We start from the raw sequence: 13,581 nt of genomic DNA on the forward strand, positions 1-13,581 counted from the left end.
CCGCTTTTCAGGGCTCCCGCAACGCGACTTCTCCCGCCCGAGTTGCGGGGGTCGAAGAACTCCTGGAGCGGGGCCTTACAGCACCGCCCCGCGCGGCTTGGAATGGCCGCGGGACTCTGCGAGCGCACGCCGGGGGCTCTAACATCAAGAACCCGGTGTGCGACCTTGCACCACCCGGCGTGGCTTTAATGGCCGCGGGACAATCGCCATCGCCAGCCGGGGGCTTTGACTTTGACTCTGACATCGGGGGGGGGGGGAGGGGGGAGTGCAGTGGAGAGATAAGTTTTTTTGGCCTTCCATCACAGCGATGTGATGGATGTTTATGTAAATTATGTTGTGTTGTTGTGTCTTGGGTCTATTTGTTTGTAAGGTATGGCTGCAGAAACGTCATTTCGTTTGGACCTCAAGGGGTGCAAATGACAAATAAATTGAATCTTGTTCTTCTATTGCAACTTTCTGGAGACGAAAATAAAGTTTCAAGGAAGCTACTTCAGCTACCATAAATGCCTATATATTCATTTTGTCATCCTCAGTACAAATGAGAGCTAAAATATTCATGCGGCAAAACTAAAGTATTATAAAAGGCAGCTCTGCAATTTTTAGCCAGCACAACTAGCGATGCAGAAAGATTCCGATCCATGGAGGAATGCATTTCGTTGTCTCTGTACTGTACACTGACAATGACAATTAAAATTGAATCTGAATCTGAATCAGAATCAAAATTACACCAGTATAACGACAGGGCATATTGACGGTCTTAAATTGCACAACAATGGATTCTTTTTTTTTGCATTATATACAAATCATGCATTTCAGAAACATCAAATTATGTATATATTCTCCCAATGTTTGGATTTTTCTGCATATTTTGCTAATTTATTAATTGGCTTTATATTTTTCACAATTTTAGTTCAAATTTCATTGATTTCAACATTCCAGAGAATCAACATGAAATGGGAGAGATTTACTGCTGTGCTCTATATTAATACATACCCCAAAATTGGAGGCTGAAAAGCGATCAGAGGCGGAAACATTGGTGGAGGCAGTGGTATGCGCGTAGTAAGCATTGATATTTGCCAAAAGAGTGCTCATTACAGCAGGTACACCAGGGCACATATACTTTGAAGAGAGGCAGGCAAAATGTCTACAAAAGCACAAAAGTAGTAGCAACATTTCAGTAAACTTTAAATTGTAATTTATATAAATAAAATTCACTCGAGATAAATGCACCTCGAACAATATTTTAACAAACAAATAAGTTAGCTAGCTGAGGTCAAAAACTGCAAATGTTGAAAATCTGAAAGAAAGATGGAAAGTGCTGGGAAAAGAGATGCTGGTTTACAGACAAACACTCAGCAGGTTAGTCATCTGTGGAGGAGGGATAAATAGCCTAACATCTCCTATCCATGTCATCCAGATATATGCAGCCTGACCCACTGAGTCACTCCAGCACTGTTCTGGAAATAATCAGGTGATCAAGCATTACCACAAAGAGAGAAATCAAGCTTTCAGGTCAATGACACTTCAGCACGATTGGAATACAGAGGAAATAAGCATTTGTGGGGACACTGTGCATATGAAGCGCCAATTCACATCTATTCTTTTAAACATTTGGCATTCAGAATGTTGTTTACCGAATGTAAATCAGGTGACTACAAGAGTTACTGCCACAAGGTGCCTCGTCTTCCTTATCAGGAGTGACTGCCTCATCTTTTATCTCATTGCAGCCTTTGGACTTAATATTGAAGTTGACAATCTTTGCCATATAACCTTTCCTATTTGTGTGAGATATGCCTGATTCTGATATCTTCCTCAGTTTTTCTCTGCATAGATGCTACTCGAACTGTAAGGATTCCCAACATACTCATTTGTTTGAGATATCCAGCAACTGCCATGCTCTGCATTTCTTGGTTATAGTGTGTTCATTTGGTTATTTTCCCCTCTATGTACCCAGTCATCTAATAACCAGACAGCACCAAAAGTATTGTCATCTGCATCCAGACCCGATCTCCACTCTATGTACTACCAAATATATTTCTTTAAGTTCTCTATACTGGTCTCCTCTTTGTGCAACATAAAATATACCTGATTTTTTGTATTTTCAGTTCTGAAGAAGGGTATTGACTGAAATTTTAATGCTGTTTTACCCCTCAAGAGATGTTTTTTTAACCCAACTTTCTGCATAGTTATACCATTACTTTAATTTTAAATAAATGACCTACATAATGGACCTAATAGGTCCCACTTATTAAAAATGTTTTAAAATAATATCATTTGTATCTGCGACATATGGTTCCACACATGGCCTCATTGCTTTTGGTTGGAGTACAGTGATAACTATGCATTAAAATCTGTTGCACTGAACGGGAGAAAAAAAATGTTCAATTATATTCCACGGTTCGCCCAAACTTTTCCCATCCATTGTCCCTGATTTATCTCCACTTTACTGATACCCACTATCACAATAATAATGATGGCTAATTCGGCAAGAAACCCAAGAGTAGCTTGCTCACAATTCTCCAAGTACCTCCTTCAAAACAATTATCTAGTAGAGCTTAGATGCCAGGGAATGTTAAAATTAAAATATAACCTTAATTGAGGGATAGCAACCAATGCCGAGTAGTTGAATGTTCAATTACTACAATGTGAAACCAAGGGATCCAAGGTATTTTTTAAAGCACATACATTGGCTGTATCATTTCCATTATGTCAAAAATTCACATGACAAAGAATAAACATCCCCTTAGCGCCATTCCATAAAAAATGACAGTCACATCCTTGCCAGCCAATTAATTTATTTTTAGTGATTTGAAGTGATGTTGCAGGTTACTGTTCTTTTACTGGAGAACCTAGTCTGAAGAAGAGTCCAGACCTGAAACCTCACTTATCCATGCACTCCAAAGATTTGCCTGACCTGCTGAAATACTCCAGCGCTTTGACTTTTTTTTAAAATATAGAATGCAATATTTATAACACTACTGGCCAGAAGTACCAGTTTAAAATGCTCTTCCTTATATTAACAAAAATAAAAAAATAATATTTGTGAAAACGCTAACGTATTTTACAATACATACGGTATTCAACAATTCACATTAAAACAGCTGCAAGAACTTACGTCATAGCCTGATAAATGGATTCTACACCAAATCGCATTGCAAACTCATCCACAATTTCTTGTGCAGTCTCATCAAAATAAACTTTCCAAGCGTCATCTCCTTTTGCATCTGCGATTTTCACAACTCCGTTGTTTTGTATATCCGTCAAGAAATGAAATAAATTCTAATCCATAAGTGCACAAAATCAGAACATTTAGCAAAGAGTCACAATCAAAATGCAAACATTTTACTATAATTAATGCAATGACTATTATTGGATCTTGGTAATATATTGTACATGCATAATTTAAATAGTTACAAAATGTCTGTAAGGCAGGTCAAAATATTTGTGGAAGAGCATGAGAAAACAGGCTTTTTTTGCTCCTTCCAGCCTGCGAAACACTCCACAGAATATAAAATGGAATACTAAGGCAGTTTGATGATGGGTTACAACCGTAAATTGCTAACTCTGTTTTCATCTACATGAAAGCTAACTGGCCAGAGAAGAATCTTCAACATTTTCTGTCTTTACGCGTCGAAGATAATATTCACCAATGACATTTTTAACACTGCCATTAATTGGCTGTGATACTCATAGAGAGTCACAGTCATATAGCATGGAAACGGGCTCTTCAGCCCAACTATTCCACGCTGACCAAGATGCCCCATCTAAGCAGGTTCCATCTGCTTGCACTTGGTCCATATCCCTCTTCTATCCATCTACTCTAGTTAACTCAAAAATGAAATGCACTAAAAAATGCACAATTTTCTGCTAAAGAAAATGGAGGTTAAACTTTTCCAAGAAAAGCCAAGTTTCGACAGCATTAAAGTTAGAATGGCCTAGAGCATTACTGCCAGTCAGAAGCAATTACTGTACTGAATAATGTCAACAAATAGAGAACAATCCAAGCAATATATACCACCAAATCAATGTATTACATTATAGTTTATGAATCCTTCCTCAAATACCAGAACTCTTCCAAGTAACTACTTGGAATTTATGGTCATTCACTGTAATGTAACCATTTTAACTTTACCTGGTTACAGCTAATTGTAATAACAAATACAAATGTAATACAATTACAATTATATAAGCAAACATTTCAATTTCATGCCTATTTAAAAAAAATACATATGCATAAATAATCCCATTTCATCAAAGTATGTTCAAGGTTGCTGATAATGTGAGTTTCAAATACATCAATCCACATTACCTTTGGAATTTAATAAAAACCTTGTATGTAAAGAATGAGACTTGCAGAAAAGATGCTGCCATCTTAAACAATGCTATATATCCAGAATAAATACACACACAGACACAGGTAGAAACACTGCACCACAAGGCATTAATCCTGGATAGATACTTTCAAAGCAGGTGGAATGTGGAGATGTAGGTGACAGTTGAGGTGGTTAAGACAGAGGCTATTTGGCAAAAAATATAAACCTGGAAGCTTTAATTTGTATGGAACCCATTATTTCCTATTTTCAAAGGAGGTGACCAATTTTCCTCCAATTTAAATATTAGTAATATTAATCATTATAATTATATAAATATATTATAATGATATGAACATTAAATGTAAATAAACATTACCATATTCAATATTAACTATATTAAATATTAAATGAAGACATCCAATCAGAAACCCAGGATCATCAGTTAACCTTACTGATCACCAACTTCTCCCAAGCCATCAGTGGGACCAAACATTTCTTCTCACCAACCACTGGATTCCCACATGTAACATTTGCTCACCCACTCCTTCAAATGGAACTGCTCAACATTTGCAGCCTCAACAACACACCCTTCCTCGTTATATCTATAATTCAACCCTATGTCTCAATGATCAGTCCCACTCCTACTTACTTGCTCTACTAGTCATCAGCCTTAGGAAACACGTCCCATTCATTTAGATTTCCCGTGCAGATCCATCTGCAAAGCCCTTCCCTCCCAAAGGCCCCTTAGGCTTAACTATGGTAGGACATGTAAGAAACCATTCAACCAAGCTGGATGATCACAGCAGCCCACAGTTCATGTCAGTGGATTGATTCTTCCCGAGGGAGAATGCATATATACCATGTAATTACCAGTGCATAACCAATTACCTCATGTAGACATGTATACTGAACATGGTAGGGTGCTACTTTCTCTTCTCCTTTTATCTCCACACTGATATGTAATCGGATGGCACCAGATACTGCAGATTTGTCAGTACGTTTATCTAGACGTGGAAATTATTATCAGAGAAAAGGTAGTTAAACATGACATGAATAGTTTACAGGCATTTATTTGAAAAAACTAAATAATAATACACTAAGAATTTATAATTTCACACTGAAAATTATTGGAGTAATATTGGGAAAATTCATCCATTTTCAATACTTTAATATTTTTCTGGAGAACTGTTTTTAGTCTTTTATTAGGTTACTATGTTGGTACATTTTTTTTTTAGATGTGCATCCTTGAAATAAAGACACATAAGAGAAATACAACAAATTTCAATAATGGAAAAATATCATTGTACACTTCTAGCAAGGTTCAGATGCATGAAGATTCATGGTCAAAGACAATGCGATCCTTGCCCTTCTCCAAGCTTGTAGATGTGGCTGCTACACATAGAAATTTCAGTAAGGATGCCATTAATGAAGCACAAACATCTTGTCCATTGCTTCTTGCTGAAGTTGGAGCACTTCCTGTTCACATATGGCTCCAGTTGATTCTCATCTCTACCACTCAATCCCACCCCTCAATCCCATTCCCCATCTTGCAGCTTGTTCGACTTGCCCAACCCCTGTTCATTGTTCCATTTTTACTCTTTCTTGGAGGACTACTTATGCATCACCCACACCAAATCCTGGCATCACATCACTCCAGTCCTCAAACAACTTCACTGGCTTCCCATCTCCCACCGGATCACCTACAAAATCCTGGTCCTCACCTACAAAGCCCTCCACCATCTGGCCCCCCCATATCTCACTGACCTCCTCTCCCCCTACCAACCCTCACGGTCCCTCAGATCCACATCAGCCGGTCTCCTCTCCATCCACAAGCCCAACCTCCGCAGTTTTGGGAACAGAGCCTTCTCCAGGGCAGCTCCCAGGCTCTGGAACTCCCTCCCCCAACTGATCCGCAATTCCGTGTCCCTCACCATCTTCCAGTCCCGCCTCAAGACCATCTCTTCACCTCTGCCTATCCTTAGCCCCACGTCCCCCTCCCTTTTCATCTGTGCTTGAATTGCCTCATATTGTGTTTTGAATTGAATTCTGTCTTTAATTTGTGTACTAGTCATGTCTCTACTATTTATTTCATTCCGCTTACATGTTTTTCCTCTGCTTGCTAAATTTTTGTAAGGTGTCCTTGAGACTCTTGAAAGGTGCCCATAAATAAAATGTATTATTATTATTATTATCATTGTACTCCCACCATTGGGTGCAAACATTTTTTATAGTTGAATTAACATCAGAAGTCTTTCAAAACCTGCTATATCCCGACTTCTTTACCTTGAAACAACCACAGCATTTCCCTTGAAACATACCAACACCTAAGGCATGTAGAACTGTAGCAGCTATCAGCCAATCAACCTATAATTAGTATGATCCATTTAGATAGTGTTACTGGCATGGGCACATGTTCAGCCATGCAAGATTGAGTGGGTGCTTGCTGGAGGTGTTAGCTACATAAAGGGAATTGCTAGCAATACATCAATGTATATATTACTCAATGGGCAGGGAAAATATGGTCCCCTTCTGTTTGAAAGAAGTCTAACATTTTGATCTTTAGTAAAATTGCGTGGAAAATAACATTTAATATACTGTCAATATATAAAAGCTACATTTGGACCACCACTCATTGCAGAAGTCACCAGCTTCTGAAATTACAAAAATAACCTGGATTACACATTTGGTTGTTAACTACATGAAAAGAATTAAACTGAAGTGTTTATTACAACACAAATTCCGCACTTTGGAACTCTGACTCTTTTGCCTGACCATTTCCCATCAGCGGCATGGCAGGCATGATTAACAGAACATCTTTGAATCGGGTTGATTCAAAATTACTCGATATTACGTTGTACAAACAGACATTTTATATTTATTTAAGATGACACTATGGGCAGGTTAAACATTTAAACAATTAAACATTATTCAGGTACTATTACAACAAAGCACTTAAGAGTGTAGCTCAGTGCACTCATAAGTATATTTATTCCAATTAAAGTTTGGGCATTGGAACAAACGGAAAATAAAATTAAGAATTTACTTTTACAGAGCATCTTTTTCTCAAGTTTACATCAGCGATTGTTTTTTATTGTCATAATACTCAAATAACATGTCCTCATATTGGTTTCATACTTCAGAAATAAAGTCTTCTTTCCCAAAGCATGGGCCAAATGGCCTAATTCTACACCTATAACTTGTGAAGATCTAATCAGAGTTTAATATTCCCTATGATACAGACAGATATCAGCATTAACATTGCTCTTGGATAACTTCAGGAAGGTGTTTATTGTGACAATTTAGTACTCAGATATCATCTAGTTCATTACCAATTTCTAGTGTTTACAGTTTCCTTTAACTGTAGAAAGAAAACCCCTATCCATTTCAAGTGCTAATTATTGACTTTCTGATACAATTCAAAGCAGCAAAACTGATTCTAAGATTTAGTGCACTGAATTATGGAAAGCGACAGAATTAATTGATTTCTTTCCACATGAAACTCTGAGTGGACAGGTAATCTGGGTTTACATAAAATTCTAGAAATGTAGATAAAAGTTAATGTCAAGTTAATAATATCAAATTAACAAATGTATCAAGTGCATTTGTGTACTGTATTTGCTGAAACATAAATGATTGTTTACAGTTGTTATTCCTTCTACTGGTAGATATTTTTAAACTTTTACTTCAGAAACCTCCGGAGCATTTCTATCATGGATCAACAAAAGCAATACAATATCAAGTACAATGCTATCAGATACTTATTTCCACAATGGCTTAACTATGCTCAATTAGGTACTTCTGTTTAAATATTAAACAAAAGATGATTTTAGGACACGGTATGAGCTGTGAAAGACAGTAGGCAAAATGCACTTAAGCAATGAAAGAGTAAGTAATTAATGGAGCAATAATTATGCGCTAAATGGTTAAAAAAGTAAACAACAGCTCCATTTAAGCATGAACACTGAGCAACACCACAACCTAATTAAAGATCATATTTGCTGACAATAACATATTGACTATTTTGGTATTCATTAAATGTTATTTAAAAGCATCTGTTTGAACAGTTACAAAAGTGAGGCAACATTAATTATTTGGTTGGCTACCTTCCTAAATTGCCATTATATCATATTTTCCAAGTATGTGGTATGCAGATGCCAAAAACAATAAATTACCCCAGATTCATAGCAAAACTTGTAATTAGACCCTAACACTGATTTATAACATCAGAAAAATGTGATTAAATGTCATTAAATCAGCCACAGAAATTAAAAGAAAAAAATGTCAGAACCTCTTTCTATTAAGGGTCCACTAGATAATTTTGATATCAGATTTTTCCTGCTGGACAATTTCCCATCAATTCAGCAAACCTCATACCAAATTTGGTTTAATCACATGGTAATCTTTTGCAACACAGTACAACTGTGTGGCAGAAAATATTGTTAATACTGTGGAGTGAAAAAAAAAAATTGATTCACCAAACATGACTATCAACATAATTAATTAATGGTCATGGAATCATTAAGAAATTTACAACACGAGATGGTAATTTGACCCACCGTGTCTGTGCAAATTTGAAAATAAAACTATATGACCTAATTCCATCTTCCAGCCTTAGCCCCATATCCCTATAGACTATGCCTCTTTAATAATACATGCAGGTACTTTTCAAATATAATGAGAATTTCTGTACCTATCACCTTTTCAGTATGCAAGTTCCAAATCCTTATCATCGCTTAAGTGAAAAAAAAAAGCTATTCCCCTCAAATCAGTCTTCCATGTCTCCTAGTTATTGGTCCATCTTCCTATTGGTCTACCAGAGTCTTTCACAATGTCATACACCTTAACTATCTCACAAGGATATTAAATTATGGTACAATAAAATATAATCATGGAAAATCAATATAATGAGCAAAAAACAAATTGGCTCCTAATTGTTATTCCCTAACAATTTAACATATGTAAATAAAATGCACTACACAGTAGTGCCAGTTTCATCATAAGATTGTGAAGCAACTAATCAGTATCTAAAATCTATTTAAGGTACTTCATTTTCTATATGCCCAATATGATTACAGAGGTTATTTTACAAGCTATCAATGCCAACCAAACATTCGCAAAAACAACCCAGTGGCTATGCCATCAACCAGTGATGACATAACATGGTTATAAAACAAACTGGATTTTTTTGTCCAGTTTTGGCAACAATTCCTTGGTAACGGCATAAAGTTATCATTATTAACTCTGCTCACAGCATTGACCATACATTTCAGTCTTCACTGAACCTTTAATAGCTTCCATCCTAGAAATCCTTGCATTCCAGAGCTCGATTCAATGTTTGGCCTTTTAATTTTTATTCTTCTGCTCAGATGCTGCGAGGCTCACCTCGGGGTCCATGCTTTTCTGCCTCCAGTGGCCAGGTAAGGGAAACATGACCCATTTTACACCTGTTGTCCAGAGGGCTTTCATTTTGTTCAAATTCCCAGATCTGTACAACTATTCCACAACCCCCTTCTGCATTGGGAAATGTCTGTTGCTATTCAGTGCTTTCCCCAAGCAAACTATTGTGAATTAAAAACTCTCAATTGGAGAAATTCAACGATACTCCTACGCAGCACAATGCATGAATAGACAAATATGCTACCTACAAAAACTAACCCCGTGACCTAAAAGCGCTAACTTTATTAATTAGTTGTATTATTTAATATAACTTGCATTTTATTTATTGATTTACACTCATATACATTCTATTTATAGTTACCTATCTAATCTGTTATTATTTTTCTGTATTTCAAGGATATAGATTACATTTTTTATAAGAGATTTAGTAACACAGATGCTTTTGTTCATAACTAAAAAGATAAATAAAATTATTACAATTCTATGTCAATAAAACTTAAGATGTTTTTGATGATTTTTATGTTAGCCAGAATCTGTTGAATGTTGTTTAGGAAATACAGACAAGCATATGATCTTTAATTTCTCTAAGCTTGTACGCTACAGACACACTGTTTAAAATAATAAAAACCTGTATGGTAATGTATCTCAGGTCTTGTGGCATTTTCTTTTGACTGCCTTCACACCAACATTCAGACTCTTAAAAACAGTAACTGAAAAAGGAAATGAAAACAAAAGATTTAACAAACTTTTTCAACTGCTCAACTCTGAAATGTGTAAGATGCATTGTGCACAATTGTTTTGTTTTAAGTTGGTTTCTATGGAGAATTTCCTTACAATTTTTACACTTTCGTCTGAGATGTCCCCCATTCTTAGCCATCTCAACTTTTGTTCTAATCCACTGGAAGGAGCAGATATTTAGTTTTCACTAGTCACCGTCACATTCCTTGGTATGGGGGTAATAATGTGCAATTATCATGATCGGATTTGTTGGGGTGAAACTAACGTGACAAGAATTTTCTGGGTTGTTCCTGAGTACACTTTTTCATACAATTAGTTTTAATCTAATAAATAATAACAATGTGATTAATCAAATTCTATGAAATCAAGTGGGACCATCAGCAAATGATAGTGCAGGAGAACAATTAAGAAACATCAGCATAAAATAATTAGGTTCAAGATAAAAACATATTAAGAAGGAATCAATGGTAAAGGGAGAATATCCAAATGAATTGGGAAGTATACAGAAGATAGTGGAAAATCAAGAAACACGACTGAATTTCTTCATAAGAGATAGAGGGATGCAGCAAAATTGCTCAAATTACTAAAACATTCATGATAGAGAAGTGATGGAATTTCAACATGATTGTGTGAGTGTGTGTCTGTTCGTAGGATTAAACTAAAAAATATAAAAAGTTAGTCATCAAGATCTTTTGCACAATCTTAATCAAAGCCCATCCGGAGAACATCTTTGAGCCTTGTACCCGAGCTCAGAGGCTCACAGAAGATAGACTGGAATTTTTCATCTCCTTGGCAGATTATTGGCCTGACCTTGGGCTCCTTTCCTCCTTGGTTAATCTGCTAGAAGTAATCCCTCTTTAGTTACTATCCCCCAACCCAATCCCACACCCATCCCTAGATCCTGCCTCCAATCTCAAATGCAGAACAGGGGCTGATCCAGCCTATGGTTACTGGTCACTTTGCACCTCTGAACCCAACTTCACTCCTGACTTCCAAATAGCACATTAACACTTTTACAGGTTCTGATGCCTTGCAACAAATGCTTGTAACCGTGGACACGGGGGTCTACTGGCAGTTGACATTCTATTGCAATGCCCAATTGGATACACTAATATATCTAGACCACAAGGTGCTCAAAGTTCAAATGGTAGGTTCACAATTTCACTTCATATTAGCTTGAAAAATGTTGCAACTTACACATTTCTGAGAATGATCACTGCAGCAATAAATTAAAATAAAGCCTAAAGCAGTTCAGCAGCATAATGGCACTGTTGATTGACCTCCTCTGTCACAGCTCAATTTTGACCTTAAATGTTATGTGGAGTTCTTCCTCTGACCACGTGGGTCTCTCCCGGGGGCTTCAGATGTGCTGGATGAAAGGTTAATTGGCCACTGTGAATTGTTCTGAGTTTGCAGATGAGCAGCAGAATCTGGAGAGAGTTGAGTGGGAATGTGAGGGGAATAAAATGGAATTAGCATAAATGGGCCTGTGATATTCAGTACAGGCATGGCAGGCCAAAGACCCTGTTTCATGCTGTTTCATTGATGTGTGTTGTTTAAATTTAAATGTGGTGGGTACGCAGAGGAGGCTATATTCTTACTGATGATAGATGTTGGATGGATTTTTAGTGATATGAGAGCAGGGATGGTAAGAGAAGAATAGCAGATAGCATTTTCTAAACTACAGGAAAAGCTCAATTAACTGTGGCTGTCTTTTCTGGTTATGCAAATATTTGTCATTTATCACCCTGTGTATTTCTGCTTACATTCACAAAAAAGACATAGGATACATTTAAAATAAAATCTCAAAGCTGTGAAAACAAGTTCTAAATACAGCTGGGTACAAGTTATTTTTGAGAATGTTAGATGATGTAATTGCTATAAGATATTCAGAAATGTGGATAGAAGTAGTTCCCACAGAGTTCCCAGAACCCACAGAGGATGAATGGAATGTTACGGCAGGCGCGGGCATAGACACCCTGTGTCTCCCTTTCAAGGGAGATGCTAAAAATGCATGGAGATGTGACTGCTTTGTCATTTCATTTCATTATTTCAAGTATCATGTGACTGCTAAACGTCTAGAGGTAAAACAGCATTCGACAAAACAATGATAACTACTGGAACTTACCCAAGTTATACCAGACATCCATTTCACCACTTAGTGTTCGAACTTCAATAATGGTCTGACCCAAAAAGTCATCAGATTCTCTTTTAAACCTTTGTTTTACCCGTGATTTGATATCATCATCTTCATCCCATACTCGTACTTTTATTCGATCAGATGAATTATGACATTCACTGAAATAGAACAAATGTTATTTTCTGAATCAATAATAGTTCTGTTTCATTTTTAACCTTTGCTAACCGATGGAACCATTTTTTAATGTACTCATAATTGAAGAAAAAGTACACACTCTCTTCTCTGTTCTCTTGGGGATGAAGCAATTTAGATGCACACCACACTTTTTAGATTTTTGTTTTTGTTTCACAGGCACTAAACCAGTTCTGAAGCAGTATTACTCCTTCAATGTTGCAAAATGGCCATTGTGTTTCACCAAACAATACCACAATGGCTAACATATCAGGAACACAAGGTTTAGAGCCACAGAGTGATACAGGATGGTTGATCTGATAAAAAAAAAAGGAGTATTATATGCATGCTATGGAAATACCATAGGGTGAATTTAGAAAATTGGGTAGATGATGTGGTCAAACGCATTAAATACTGACAAATACTTTGGTCTGGGCTGCACAAAAGGATTTGAAAAGAGGACTGGGAATTTGTTCTGTAAGTCGATACGAATGACTCATTGAACATTTTTGCCTTTTCCTGAAAATTTCTACATTCTGTTATAAGTGCTTGGGGATAAATGCCTCGATCAACTACAACAAATTTGAAAGTAAAATGTACAGTATGTTTGAAATTCAGAATTACTTACAAGTTAAAGTTCTCCTCCCAGATTGGATTAAGGTTCCCATAGATAGTCTTAGTACGTTTTTTAGTCTTCCCAACTTGAACTGTAACGTAAGGATCACTGGAACCAGTTTTATCCTTGGCTTGCAAACCTTGGGCACACACCACTGTAAGCAAAGATTTAAAAAAATATCACTGGAGTTGCAAATGAACAGTTTT

General features: G+C 36.7%; 1 protein-coding gene across 1 annotated transcript in view; it reads right to left on the reverse strand.

Annotated features, from left to right (window-relative positions):
• The window catches only part of LOC129711157 (protein unc-13 homolog A-like), a 162,571-nt gene that overhangs the window by 50,840 nt on the left and 98,150 nt on the right, over positions 1–13,581 (reverse strand). Inside the window, exons 18-22 of the mRNA XM_055658609.1 lie at positions 13,388–13,529; positions 12,577–12,746; positions 5,202–5,317; positions 3,116–3,279; positions 994–1,144 (exon numbers count right to left, since the gene is read on the reverse strand). Coding sequence (XP_055514584.1) covers positions 994–1,144; positions 3,116–3,279; positions 5,202–5,317; positions 12,577–12,746; positions 13,388–13,529 — 743 coding nt within the window. The remainder of the gene's footprint in view (positions 1–993; positions 1,145–3,115; positions 3,280–5,201; positions 5,318–12,576; positions 12,747–13,387; positions 13,530–13,581) is intronic.

Source organism: Leucoraja erinacea, chromosome 29 (genome assembly GCF_028641065.1).
Source record: "Leucoraja erinacea ecotype New England chromosome 29, Leri_hhj_1, whole genome shotgun sequence".
Classification (NCBI taxonomy): Eukaryota; Metazoa; Chordata; class Chondrichthyes; order Rajiformes; family Rajidae; genus Leucoraja; species Leucoraja erinaceus.